Below are 13432 nucleotides of genomic sequence, written 5' to 3'. Positions count from 1 at the left end.
AACTCCAGTAAGTTTGTCAAAAAGGACCTGCCCTTTCTGACCATAATGGATGACATCATCGTTTGGGGATCCACTTGGATGAGCATAATGACACATGGCAACCGGTGGCCTATGCATCAAGGGCTTTAACAAGCATGGAAGCCAATTATGCACAGATAAGAGAAAGAGCTTCTTGCCAGATCATATGCATGCAAAAGATTCCATCAGTATATCTTTGGACAAACTTTTGAAGTGGAGACAGACCATAAACCACTGGTCTCAATTATGTCTAAACCGCTAAATGACTGTTGCATGAGAATACAGCACATGTCCATAAGGCTGCAGAAATATGACATGAAGATAATCTACATACCAGGTAAAGATAGCTTGCTGACAATGCACTGTCTCAAGTAGTCAACGAGAAGAGTAACCAAGAGTTTAATGCTGATATACAGGCCTATGTTGACATGATTGTCACCTCCATTCCAGTATCTTCCAATTAAACAGCAAAGATTACAACAGCAGCAGGGACGGATGAAATAATGAAAGTACTCAAAAAAACAGAAAAGATGGTCAGCAACTAAGAATGACCATCTAATATGTATTTGGGATTAATGTGCATGCAGAGCTGAACTGTCAATAGCAGAAGATATGGTCTTCAAAGGAAACAGATTAGTGATTCCAATGTCGCTATGCAAGGAAATGCTTTACAAGATGTATAAAGGGCACCCTGGTGAGGACCTAAGACCGCAAGCTCCAACCATAGCTGAGTCATGTCACCTGTCAGTACACCAAAGGGGCCAACAGATGTAAGAACTATACTTGCTGTTCAGAGTTCTCAAAAAGACACCAATATTAATGCAGCTAGTGAAAGCAATACATCTCTGAAGACAAATAGCAGATCAAAAAGGATCAGCAAACCACCTCAGAGACTGATTGAGAGTTGCTGAGTGAATAAGGGTCTGTATTTGCTCATTACAATTGAAGTCAATGTAAATATTATTGTTAGGAAGCAGGTATATGAAAGCATAACATTATGTTTGTTTCTCCTTTAAAGTGGAAAATGTGTTATTATGTGTGTGTATATAATAAAGAACACACGCTTTATTATGTTCCCAGTGAGCAATGCAGGTGGTTCACCTGGAACCAGAAGTGACGTTGGTGAGCTGGTGGCGCACTCAGGTCAATAAAAATGTGTTAGTTTTAACCACACTGTTTGTCTTTATTAAGAATATAACATAAGGCACATAAATTCACAAATGACATGAAAATTGGTGGAGTCATTGATAGTGAGTAACATCGTTTTAGGCTACAGGGAACAATAGCAAATGGAATATAAATTCTTGAAGAGTACTTATTAAGATCAAACTTAATACAATGGCTAAAGTTGAAAAAATATGTAATAAGATTCAAAAAATGTTGTTGATAAAAAAAACAGCCAGAACTTCGCAGCAGTCTTATCAAAGCTAAGAAAAAGTAAACAAGCTAAAGTAGAAAAAGTGTGAACTAAATCAAGCCAACTGAGCTAGTAATTAATTTAACTAATCAAAAGTAAGAAATAAGTAACATGCCGAAAGAACAGTATGAGAAAAATGGTAAAATGTCTAGTGAACAAATCTCTGTTAACTGAGCGAGTTGCCCTTCATAAATGCACCCCTATCAAATTGCATGGCGTCCTTGACTGTCTCGAATTACAAGACCATCTGAAACAGACTTGTGCTGCACAGCAACAACCTTTAGTGGGTGTATCTGCCAACCCAGCAGGCAATGTTAACAGTGATGTCACTTATGTTGGAACACAGCCAACAAAGACTAGGCCCCAGAAACAGCAACACCGTGGGAACTCAAAGGAACTGCAAAGTAAGTATAACACTGACTCAGAGACCCGTGGTGCCTTAACTGATGACAGTGATGAGCTAATTGGTCTAATTGCCCCAATAAAAACTAATGAAGTGAAAACATGCAAGATTGAAAATGAAATTTATGTAGGATGACTGGAGGTTTAACATCAACCACCAGAGCCAGGAAAGCTTGACCAATTGGTCCATTTGTCTGAAGAAATTCTACCTCCTAACAAAGGAAGCTTAAAGACTTGGGCTGAACTTCAATGAATTAAGAACATATACAAATTACATCCATATGATGGCATCCAAATTTTAACTTCCATGCTGACTTCCCAGCAAATAAGACAGTTGACACGTCGAGTGGAAAGATGGTTGGGATGCAAACAGAAATGGTTGGAATGACAATCCCCAGAATAGATTGATAGTAAGAAAGTGATTGATTGTAAACAAAAAGTTTCAGAGGATGTTTCTGAATATGAAATATTGGACAGTTTGGATCAGCTACTCAGGAGTTCAACTGAATATGGAAGAACACACATATGACTCCCTCAAGTTGACCTTCATGGATGGTCTGAAACCAGAGTTGTCAAAATGGTGAAGCTAATGAAAGTAAATCAGAGTGAAACTACCATTTCCTTCCTGGTGCAAAATGCCAAACAAGTGGACCAAGATTTTGAAGTCCAAATAAGATCAGTACAGATGAACCAGCTGTCCACAGCTGCTAATCAGAACAAGTGAACTGGAATTCGAAACAATATGTTAATTTACTAGTTGGAAATGAATGCGAAGTACTTTATTTGCTCAATTACCTAGCCTTCAAGGGACATAAAGCAAACTTGGACAAAGTACAATTGCAACAAGAGGAAGTGCTTTACTTGGGACAGAAAATTTCCCAAAATGAGAAATCATTGAAGGTTGTGCAAAAGGCCATTATATCAGCAAAATCATCTACAACAGTCCAGCAACCAATCACTTCTATTCACATGCTGAAAATGCTCAACCCCTCATTAGTCTGCTGAAAGACACCAAGAACTCAGGCAACCCTGTACTCTTAATGAAGAACAGATGAAAGCTTTTCAAACTTTAAAGGTGATACTAACGCTGCTAAATTGGACTTAAACAGCTTTAAGATGGGGTTAGTTCCTACGAGCAGTTCAGGCAAACTACCTGGTAGTCATGAATGCTTCTAACATCAAGGTGGAACAGAGTTTAAACGCTCAGTGTCTGCATACAGGGTGTACTCCACTGACTATGAAAAAGGCCTCTCAAGTGTCAGTTGTTCAGGGGTCCAAGTGGTTCACTATTCTTGAGGCACCTAATATTATCATTCAATGAACAAGTCCAGTGAATCCAGCTACACTGTTGCCTTGGACATGGAAGACTATGATTGATCAAGACAGTGCAAGAACAATCACATACCAAGAAAATGCAAATTACCATAAAGAAGTGCCTTTGTTGATCCCAGATCTGATTCTTTAAACATGGCTCCTCAACCATTGAGGGAACAACCTGATTGGCTGGTTGAGCTGTTGTCACAGAAAATGAAGTGATGGTCTCAAGAAACATGACCCCTTGTACCTCTGCACAACAGTCAGAACTGAAAGTTTTGATTGAAGCCTGTAAACTAGCAGAAGGAAGATCAGCTAACATTACACTGATTCTCGATATGCTTTTAGTTATTCATGATTTTGGAAATTTATGGAGACAAAGAAAATCTCTTACAGCAATGGGAAGTTCAATCAAGAATGCCCAACTGTATGAGAACCTTTGGAAGTCACACAACTACCATCAAAATTTGCTATATCGAAATGTAAAGGTCACTCCAAAATGACCACAACAGAAAGCTGTGAAAACCCATTGACAGATAAAACTGCATATACAGCAACAAGGGAAGGAATAAAGAAAATATAAGAAATAGAAAACATGATAACTGAAACTGTGGAAACCAAGTTGAACTCTGCATCATAGATGAACATACAAGATATTCAAGAATTGCAAAAATGAACACTCAAATCAAGAGAAGTGGTACTGCATGGAAAATGACGGGTTGTTAAATGATGGAGTATGGAGATATGGCACTAGTCATACACTAGTGGACCCAATTGAACTGCTTCCTTATCTGGCACAGCAGATACACTCCATAGGATACATTGGAGTGCAAAAGCTGATTGATGGGTTCTCCCATTGGTGTTGGAATCCAAAGTTCAGGATGCAAGCTTGACAAACATTTGAGATGTATGACATGCCAGAAAACAAACACTGGATGAACAGAAAAGCAACCTCAACTAAGTGCTCCTGCCCTACCTGGTTCATTTTCACATCTACTAGTGGGCTACATTACTTTACCAAAGTGACAAGGATATTCAGATGTCCAAACAATAGTGGACACATTTTCAATATGGATGGAAACCATCCGAGCAAAAGCTACTGCCACACAGCCACAAAGTATCACAAGGAAGGAGTACCATGGCCTAAAGCTCTTCCTTTAGTTTTTATGCAGTATCAGAGTAACCCCAAACAAGAAAACAAAACTGAGTCCATTTGAAGGGGTACCAAAGCTTCTGATGTCACTACTGGGAGGTTCAGTCTCTGATAGCCTGACATACACATTATAGCAGATAACTTAGTTGATTATTGTGTGAAATCGGACTGCTAGAAAATGATGCTGAAGAGGTAATAATGGGGGGGGGGGGGGGCAATGAAATGACAGATGAACTGAATAGGTATTCTGCATCAGTTTTCATGTGGAAGACATTAGCAGTATGGTGAAAATTCCATGTGTTAGAAGAGGAAGTGTGTGAAGTTACCATAACTGGAGAGACGGTTCTAGGGAAACCGAAAGGGCTGAAGGCAGGTAAGTCATCTGGATCAGATGGTGTACACCCAGAGTTTTAAAAGAGGTGGCTGAAGAAATAGTGGAGGCATTAGTAATGATCTTTCAAGAATCACTAGATTCTGGAATGGTTCCAGAAGAGTATAGAATTGCTAATGTCACTCCATTCTTCAAGAAGAGAGACAGGCAGAAGAAGGGAAACTAGAGCCAGTTAGCCTGACCTCAATGGTTGGGAAGATGTCAGTCGATTATTAAGGATGAGGTCTCAGGGTACTTGGAGGCACATGATAAAATAGGGTGTAGTTAGCATAGTTTATTAAAGGGAAAATCTTGCCTGATAAATCTGTTGGAATGCCTTGAAGAAATAACAAGCAGATTAGACAAAAAAGAATTGATTGATGTTGTATACTTGGATTTTCAGAAGGCCTTTGACAAGGTGCAACATGAGGCTGCTAAACAAAGTACGAAACTATGGTATTACAGTAAAGTTTTTAGCATGGATAAAGCAGTGGTTGATTGGCAGGAGGTAAAAAATGAGAATAAAGGGAGCCTTTTCTGGCTGGCTGTCGGTGACTAGTGGTGTTCTGCAGGGGTCTGTGTTGGGATAGATTCTTTTACGTTATATGTCAATGTCTGAATGATGGAATGATGGAATGACTTTGTTAAAAAAAATTTGCAGACAATATGAAAATAGATGGAGGGGTAGGTAGTTTTGAGCTACAAAAGAACAAATAGATTGGGATAATGGGCAAAGAAATGGAAGGTGGAATACAGAGTCAGGAAATGTACTGTCATGCACTTTGGTAGAAAAAATGAAAGGGGAGACTACATTCTAAATGGAGAGAAAACACAAAAAACATGAGGTGCAAAGGGACTTGAAAGTCCTTGTGCAGGATTCCCTAAAGATTAATTTGCTGTTTGAGTCTGTGGTGAGGAAGGCAAATGCCTTCATTTCAAGAGGTCTAGAATATAAAAGCAAGGTTGTAATGTTGGGTCTTTATAAAGGACTGGTGAGGCCTCACTTGGAGTATTGTGAGCAGGCTTGGGCCCCTTATCTTAGAAAGGATGTGCTGAAACTACAGAGGGTTCAAAGGAGATTCACAAAAATGATTCCAGGATTGAATGGCTTGTCATATAAAGAGCGTTTGATGGCTCAGGTCTGTATTCAGTAGAATTTAGAAGAATGAGGGGTGACCTCATTGAAACCTATCAAATGGTGAAAGGCCTTCATAGAGTAGATGTGGAGGTGTTTCCTAAGGTGGGAGAGTCTAAGACCAGAGGACACAGTCTCAGAATAGAGGGGTGTCCTTTTAGAATGGAGGAGAAATTTTAATCAGAGAGTGGCAAATCTGTGGAATTATTTGCCACAGGCAGCTGTGGAGGCCAGGTCTATTTATATTTAAGGCAGAGGTTGATTGATTGATTGGTCAGGGCATGAAGGGATGTGGGGAGAAGGCAGAAGACTGGATGAGCCAAATGACCTAATTCTGCTCCTATATTGTATGGTCTTATGGAAATTAACCCAAGTTGTTCAGTCTGTTTCTCAACAAGTTATTGACTGCTTAAAGTAGTCCATCAGAAGTAGTACACACCACGGTTCCTGGGAAGAGATCCTGCTCAAGAAATCACATAAGGAACCACTGGGAACTTGGTGGATAGGGCTTTAACAACTACTGTTAATTACCAATTCTGCAGTTGTACAAGGTAAAATAAAGTAGATACACACCAACCCACTGCAAGTAAGCTAAAGTGACTCCAGATTAAGACAACTGTTGTGAGAAGACTTCAAACACAAGTATAATTATTGGACATTATGGATTTTATTTGGCATTTGTTTAAAGGTGATCATCACCAGAATAATCCAAACTTGAATAAGTGTTCCTGATGTAATGCTACAAATGCTTTTAACAACAGGTATATTTTTTGATATTATATAATTGAAGTAGTTTTTGATTACTCTGTAATGTGCATACTTTGTTTTACTGCTGGAATATTTTCATAATGTGTGGTGCTTTGTCTCCATCTACTGGCAGTAATAGACCCATCCCCACCAGTTCCATACCCTAGTACTATACAATGATAGACCTGTTCCCACTAGTACCGTACCCTGGTGTTATAGTGACAGACCTGTGCAGTACCCTAGTGTTATACAGTGACTGTCCCATCCTCACAAGTTTTGCATCCTGGTGTCATGCTGCAGACCTGTCTCCAGCAGTATTGTACCCTGGTGTTATTCCTGGTGCAATTATGGAACAAGGAAATGAAGCTACCTGTTCTCTGGCCGCACTGAACATGGGCTCCTGGATGTCAGTGTACATACGCCGCAGAGCATTGTAGCCACCGGGGATGCTCTCCAGGTTGCTGAGTGCCCTGTCCTGGTTCCTCATCATTTCTTGCATCATAGCTGGGTTCCGAGCCAGTTCCATGGTCTATATAGGGTAATGATAGAGGATATACTTAGGATTATTAAAAATTAAACACAGATGTGCAGATGGACTCGGTCAGGGTAAGATATTGCTCTTAAATCTGAAGTGTTTAAAACTCAAAGACAATCCATTTTGCACTACTAAAGCTACATAAATACTACAGACTCTGGAATACTTAACAGATAGTGCTCAGCAGATCAGGTAGCATCTCAAAAGTGAGAAACAGTTAAACATTTATTGTTTGAAAATCCTTCATCAGAACTACCACATAACGTGGGAGATTGGCTTCTCTCCCCATAAATACTGTCCAACCTGTTGAAACACTCATTCCTGCCAAGGGTGACAGTAACCCTATCACCCCACAGCAGTCAATGACTGCTGGCTACAAATGACACCATCAGCATCTCTTACTGTCAAATCTCTATCTCTTCTTTCAGTTAGTCCTGATGAAGGGTCTCAGCCCAAAACGTCGACTGTACTTCTTCCTATAGATGCTGCCTGGCCTGCTGTGTTCCACCAGCATTTGGTTTGTGTTGAATCAGCATAGCAAATCCTATTTATTAAGGACACAATGCAGATACTGGTGAGTGAACTTCCCTTACATTCATCCCTCTCTGGTCCAGTACTGCTCAGGTGATCAATGCAAATTACAGCACAATTTACATCTGAGAAAATGGAACAGTGACCTATCATTTTCCCTTGGGGAAATGTCAAACCTTAAGGACAGACATTTAAGGTAACACACAAAATGTTGGAAGAACTCAGCAGGTCAGGCAGCACCCATTGAAATGAATATCAAGATGAGGTTTTGGGCCAAGATCCTTCATCGGTGGTGATAGGTGAAGCCAGGTGGCTGGGGGGGGGGGGAATGAAGTAAGAAGCTGGAAGGTTGACAGATGGAAAAGGTAAGTAACTGGAGAATGAGGAATCTGATAGGAGCTGATCGGAGAGGAGAGTGGGCCATAGAGGAAGGGAATGAGCTGGTATTACTAATGGGAATGGATTGTATGAGGCAATGGGAATCTTCATTTAAACCTTTGTAACTCAGAAAAGTACAACACAGGAATATGCCCTTCAACCCACAAAGTCTGTACTGAACGCAATGCCAAACTAAACTAAATCTCTTCTAACTCTATGTGATTCATATCCCTACATATTCAGGTGTTCATTTAAAAGTCACTTATATGCCATTGTCTTAACTGCTTTCACCACCATCCCTGGCATCACATTCCAGACACTCTCATTCCCATTCAGACATGTCAGTCCATGGCCTCCTTTTCTGCTGCGATCAGAACACACGCAGGGTGGAGGAGCAACATATTATATTCCATCTAGGTAGTTTCTAACGATGACATGAACATTAATTTCTTCAAATTCTGGTACTTTTCCTCCTCCCCTTCCATTTTCCCATTCTGGACCCCATTTACCCTTTCTCCTCACAAGTCTATCACCTCCCCTTGGTGTCACTCTTCCTTCTCTTTCTCCCATGATCCTCTAGTACCAGATCCCTTTTATTCCAATCATTTAACTTTTCTACTCATCACCTACCAGTTTATTTCCCCCCCCCCCCCCCACCTTCACCCATCACCTTTAGGCTTGTAACTCCTTCTCCTCCCCACCATCTTTTAAATTCTGGCATCTTCCCTCTGCCTGTCCAGTCCCGAAGAAGGGTCTCAGTCCAAAACGTCAACTGTTTATTCATTTCCATAGATGTTAACTGACCTGCTAATTTATACAGTCACACAGAAACAGGTTCTTTGGCCCATCTAGTCCATGCCTAGTCTAATCTGTCTGCATCCAGCCCATAGCCCTCCATATCTCTCCTATCCATGTACCCAACCAAATTTCTCTTAAATTTGGAAATTGAGCTCACATCCAACACTTGTGCTGGCAGCTTGTTCCACACTCTCACCACCCTTTGTGTGAAGAAGTTCCCCTTCAGGTTCCCCTCAAACACTTCACCTTTCACCATTAACACATGACCTCAGTGGAAAAAGCCTTTACCTTATCGATACCCCTCATAATTTTGTATTCCTATATAAAATCTCCCCTCAATTCTTCGGTATAAAGTCCTAAACTATTCAACCCTTCCTTATAACGCAGGTCCTCAAGTCCCAGGCACATCCTTGCTAATTTTGCCTGCACATTTTCAATGTTATTTACATCTTTCCTGTAGGTAGGTGACAAAAGCTGCACACAGTACTCCAAATTAGGGCTCACCAATGTCTTATACAATTTTAACATCCCAACTCCTGTACTCAATACATTGATACCATGTAAGACCTACCCTGTTTGATCCTCGAAAAATGCAACACGTCTGCATTAAATTCCATCTGAAAGCTTTGATAGTCTTCCTCGCTGTCCACTATACCCCCAATCCTGGTGTCATCTGCAAATCTGCTAATCCAGTTTACCATATTATCATCCAGATTGTTGATATATGTAGATGACAAACAACAATGGACCCAGCATCGATCTCTGCAGCACACCATTAGTCAAAGGCCTCTAGTCAGAGTTGATGATGACTCAGGCCTGAGAAGCCAGCGTCGGGCATTTTCATGCCTTACAAGGCGTGGAACGAAATACTGTGTGGCACACCATTCCTCACACTAACATTTTGCAGTATTTTCTTTATTTTATGAGGTCAAGTTGCGAGCTCAACACTCAACCCGGCAAGGATGGAAAGTGTACTCGGGAACGGCCCAACTGGATTCGAACCCCAGAACCTCCGTTCCAGAGTCCTGCGCTGATGTCACTGCGCCACCAGCTGATCTAGTCAGAGAGGCAACCATCTACTACCACCCTTTGGCTTCTCCCACAAAGCCACGATCTAATCCAATTCATTACCTTGTCTTGAATGCCAAGCGAATGAACCTTCCTGACCAACTTCCCATGTGGGACATCCTGGAGGATTGGAGGATAGCTAATGTTGTTGCATTGTTTAAGTAAGGCTCTAAGAATAAGCCAGGAAATTATAGGCTGGTGAGGTGACATCAGTAGTGGGAAAGTTATTGGAAGGTTTTATAAGGGACCTGATATGCAAGTATTTGGATAGGAAGGGACTGTTTAGGGATAGACAACATTGCTTTATGCATGGTTATCAGGTAAGCTGATGAAAGCAAGGCAGTGGATGTTACCTATGTGGATTTTAGCAAAGCCAATGATATTGATTGCCAATAAACAACACCCTAATGCCTCTGCCTTCATATTGCATATATTCCTCTACTCCCTGCATATCTAAATGACTCGACTGTATCAGTCTCCACTGTAACCCCCAGCAACACATTCGAAGGACCAAACACTGTGTAGAAGAACCCTGTCCTGTACATTTCCTTTGTACTTACTCCCTCACCTTAAATGTATGCTCTCTAGTATTAGACATTTTGACCCTACTCCAGATGCAACCTAACCAGGGTTTTATAAAGCAAACATGAGAAGATCTGCAGATGCTGGAAATTCAAACACCACACACAAAATGCTGGTGGAACACAGCAGGCCAGGTAGCATCTATAAGGAGAAGCACTGTTGACGTTTCGGGCCAAGACCCTTCGTCAGGACTAGAACTTTTATAAAGTTGCAACCTAACTTCCTGACTTCTGATTTGTCTCTACCAGCCTATTGATTTGTGCAGTCACTTTCAGGGAGATATGGATTTGGACCCTAGAATCCCTTTGTACATCACACTGTTAAGGGACCTGTCATTAACAGTCTGAACATAGAACATTGCAACATGGAAACAATGTTGTGTCGAACCAGCTAAAAGGTAAATCAAACATCCCCCTCAAAAAACTAATCTTTCCTACCTACACAAAGCCCATATCCCTCCATTTTCCTCATATTCTTGTGCCTATCTGAACAATTTTTAAAAGTCTCTAATGTATTTGCCTCTACCACCAAACCAGGCAGCACATTCCAGGCATCCACCACTCTGAGTAAAAAAACTTACCCCTCACATCCCCTCTGAACCTATCCCCTCTCACCTTCAATGCATGCCCTCTGGTAATAAAACATTTCCACCCTGAGAAAAAGATGCTCCCTGTCTACTCTATCTATGACTATCACAATCTTACAAACCTATCAGATCTCCTCTCAACCTCTGCCATGCCAGAAAAAAACCCCAAGTTTGTCCAGCCTCATGATAGCACATGCCCTCTAAATCAGGCAGCATTCTGGTAAACCTCTTTTGCACCCTCTCCAAAGCCTCAACATCCTTCCTATAGTGGGGTGACCAGAAATGTATGCAATATTCCAGGTGTGGTTTAACCAGAATTTTATAAAGTTATAACAGAACCTCTTGACTTTTGAACTCAATGCCTTGACTTATAAAAGCAAAATTTTCTTAAAGCCTTCTTAACCACCTTATCGACCTGTGTAGCCACTTCCAAGGAGCTATGAATTTGGGCCCTGAGATTTCTCAACTCAGCTCTTGCATTTGCCCTAGCAAGGTGCCACATTTATCCGGGATAAACTCCAACTGCCATTTCTCTGCCCATATCTGCAACTGATTGAAATTGTGCTGTATTCTTTGCCAGTCTTCTACACCGTCAATAACTCCACCAATCTTGGTATGATCCACAAACTTACTAACGTACACACCTACATTTTCATCCAAGTCATTTATATACATCAAAATAGCAGAAGTACCAGCACAGATTCCTGTGGAACACCTCTGATTACAGACCTCCAACTCGAATAAGTCCCTTCGACCACTACCCTGTCTTCATGAACAAGCCAGTTCTGAATCCAAACATCCTAATCTTCTGTGTTAGCCTCCCATGAGGGACTCTGTCAAGCGCCTCACTAAAATCCATGCAGAGAACATCCACTAGATCACCTTCATCAATCTCTCTCGTCACCTTGTCACTTCAAGGTCAAAAAACCTTGTCAAAAAACTCAATCAAATTGGTAAATTCTAATAAACCAATTGGTTTATTGTTCCAATGTGAAATCCCTCAACTGTGTCAATTCATGAGGAGCTCCATCTTACTTTTCATTTGATCTCCAGAAGTACAACACCTCACACTTGCCCGAATTAAACTATCTGCATCCCTTTGCCTGTATCTGCAATTGATATAAGAGACGCGATGTAATGATGCAGCTCTATAAAACTCTAGTTAGGCCACACTTGGGAGTACTGTGTCCAGTTCTGGTCGCCTCACTATAGGAAGGATGTGGAAGCATTGGAAAGGGTACAGAGGAGATTTACCAGGATGCTGCCTGGTTTAGAGAGTATGGATTATGATCAGAGATTAAGGGAGCTAGGGCTTTACTCTTTGGAGAGGAGGAAGATGAGAGGAGACATGATAGAGGTGTACAAGATATTAAGAGGAATAGACAGAGTGGACAGCCAGCACCTCTTCTCCAGGGCACCACTGCTCAGTACAAGAGGACACAGCACCTCTTCTCCAGGGCACCACTGCTCAGTACAAGAGGACATCGCTTTAAGGTAAGGGGAGGGAAGTTCAAGGGGGATATTAGAGGAAGGTTTTTCACTCAGAGAGTGGTTGGTGCGTGGAATGCACTGCCTGAGTCAGTGGTGGAGGCAGATACACTAGTGAAATTTAAGAGACTACTAAACAGGCATATGGAGGAATTTAAGGTGGGGGGTTATATGGAAGGCAGGGTTTGAGGGTCGGCACAACATTGTGGGCCGAAGAGCCTGTAATGTGCTGTACTATTCTATATTATATATATTGCTGTATGATGTGGCAACCTTCTACACTACAATATTACCATCAATCTTCGTATTACCTGCAAACTTCCCAACATATTTGCATTTTAATCCAGGTAATTTTATTTTTATATAAAACCCAGAACAGCAAAGGTCTGAGTAAGGACCAGTTATCTCTTTTAGCAGCATCAGTTGAACTGCACTCTGGCAATTCAATTAAACCTCAGTTTAAAGGAACACAGCAATGAGAGATCTTCACCTGTCTCATTAACTCTGGGTTGTTCAACATGTGACTGATCTCTGGGTTCCTCTCCATCAGCTGCTGCATCTGAGGGTTCGCCATGATCATCTGCCTCATGAGGTCTGGGTTGGACATCATGTTTTGCACAAAGGGATTCTCCATGATCTGGGCCAGCATGTCCGGGTTTGACATGAGCTGTCGTTGCATCTGCTGCTGTAGTTCCATGAAGTTTGCCGAACCCATGCCCAGGCTCCCGAGTCCAGGAATGCCACCAAATCCAGCTAAGCAGAGAGAAACACAAACTCATCACAAACAGGCCATTCCAAACCTAACTGGCTCATGCCTGCTCTCTGGCATCTCACCCAGATGACTTTTCGACCAAGGAAGCATACACTACCAGACAGTATAGCCTTGGAGCATATTGCATCCATGTCTGAT

At 41.4% G+C, this 13432-nt stretch overlaps 1 protein-coding gene across 1 annotated transcript in view; it reads right to left on the bottom strand.

The window, feature by feature from the left end:
- ubqln4 (ubiquilin 4) overlaps positions 1–13432 on the bottom strand; it is a 56469-nt gene that overhangs the window by 15132 nt on the left and 27905 nt on the right. Inside the window, exons 4-5 of the mRNA XM_073061334.1 lie at positions 13013–13275; positions 6927–7085 (exon numbers count right to left, since the gene is read on the bottom strand). Of these exons, the coding sequence (XP_072917435.1) occupies positions 6927–7085; positions 13013–13275 (422 nt within the window). The remainder of the gene's footprint in view (positions 1–6926; positions 7086–13012; positions 13276–13432) is intronic.

This window comes from Hemitrygon akajei, chromosome 11 (assembly GCF_048418815.1).
Source record: "Hemitrygon akajei chromosome 11, sHemAka1.3, whole genome shotgun sequence".
NCBI classification, from domain to species: domain Eukaryota; kingdom Metazoa; phylum Chordata; class Chondrichthyes; order Myliobatiformes; family Dasyatidae; genus Hemitrygon; species Hemitrygon akajei.
Note: the sequence above shows the minus strand (reverse complement) of the source record. Positions and strands in the feature narration are given on the sequence as shown.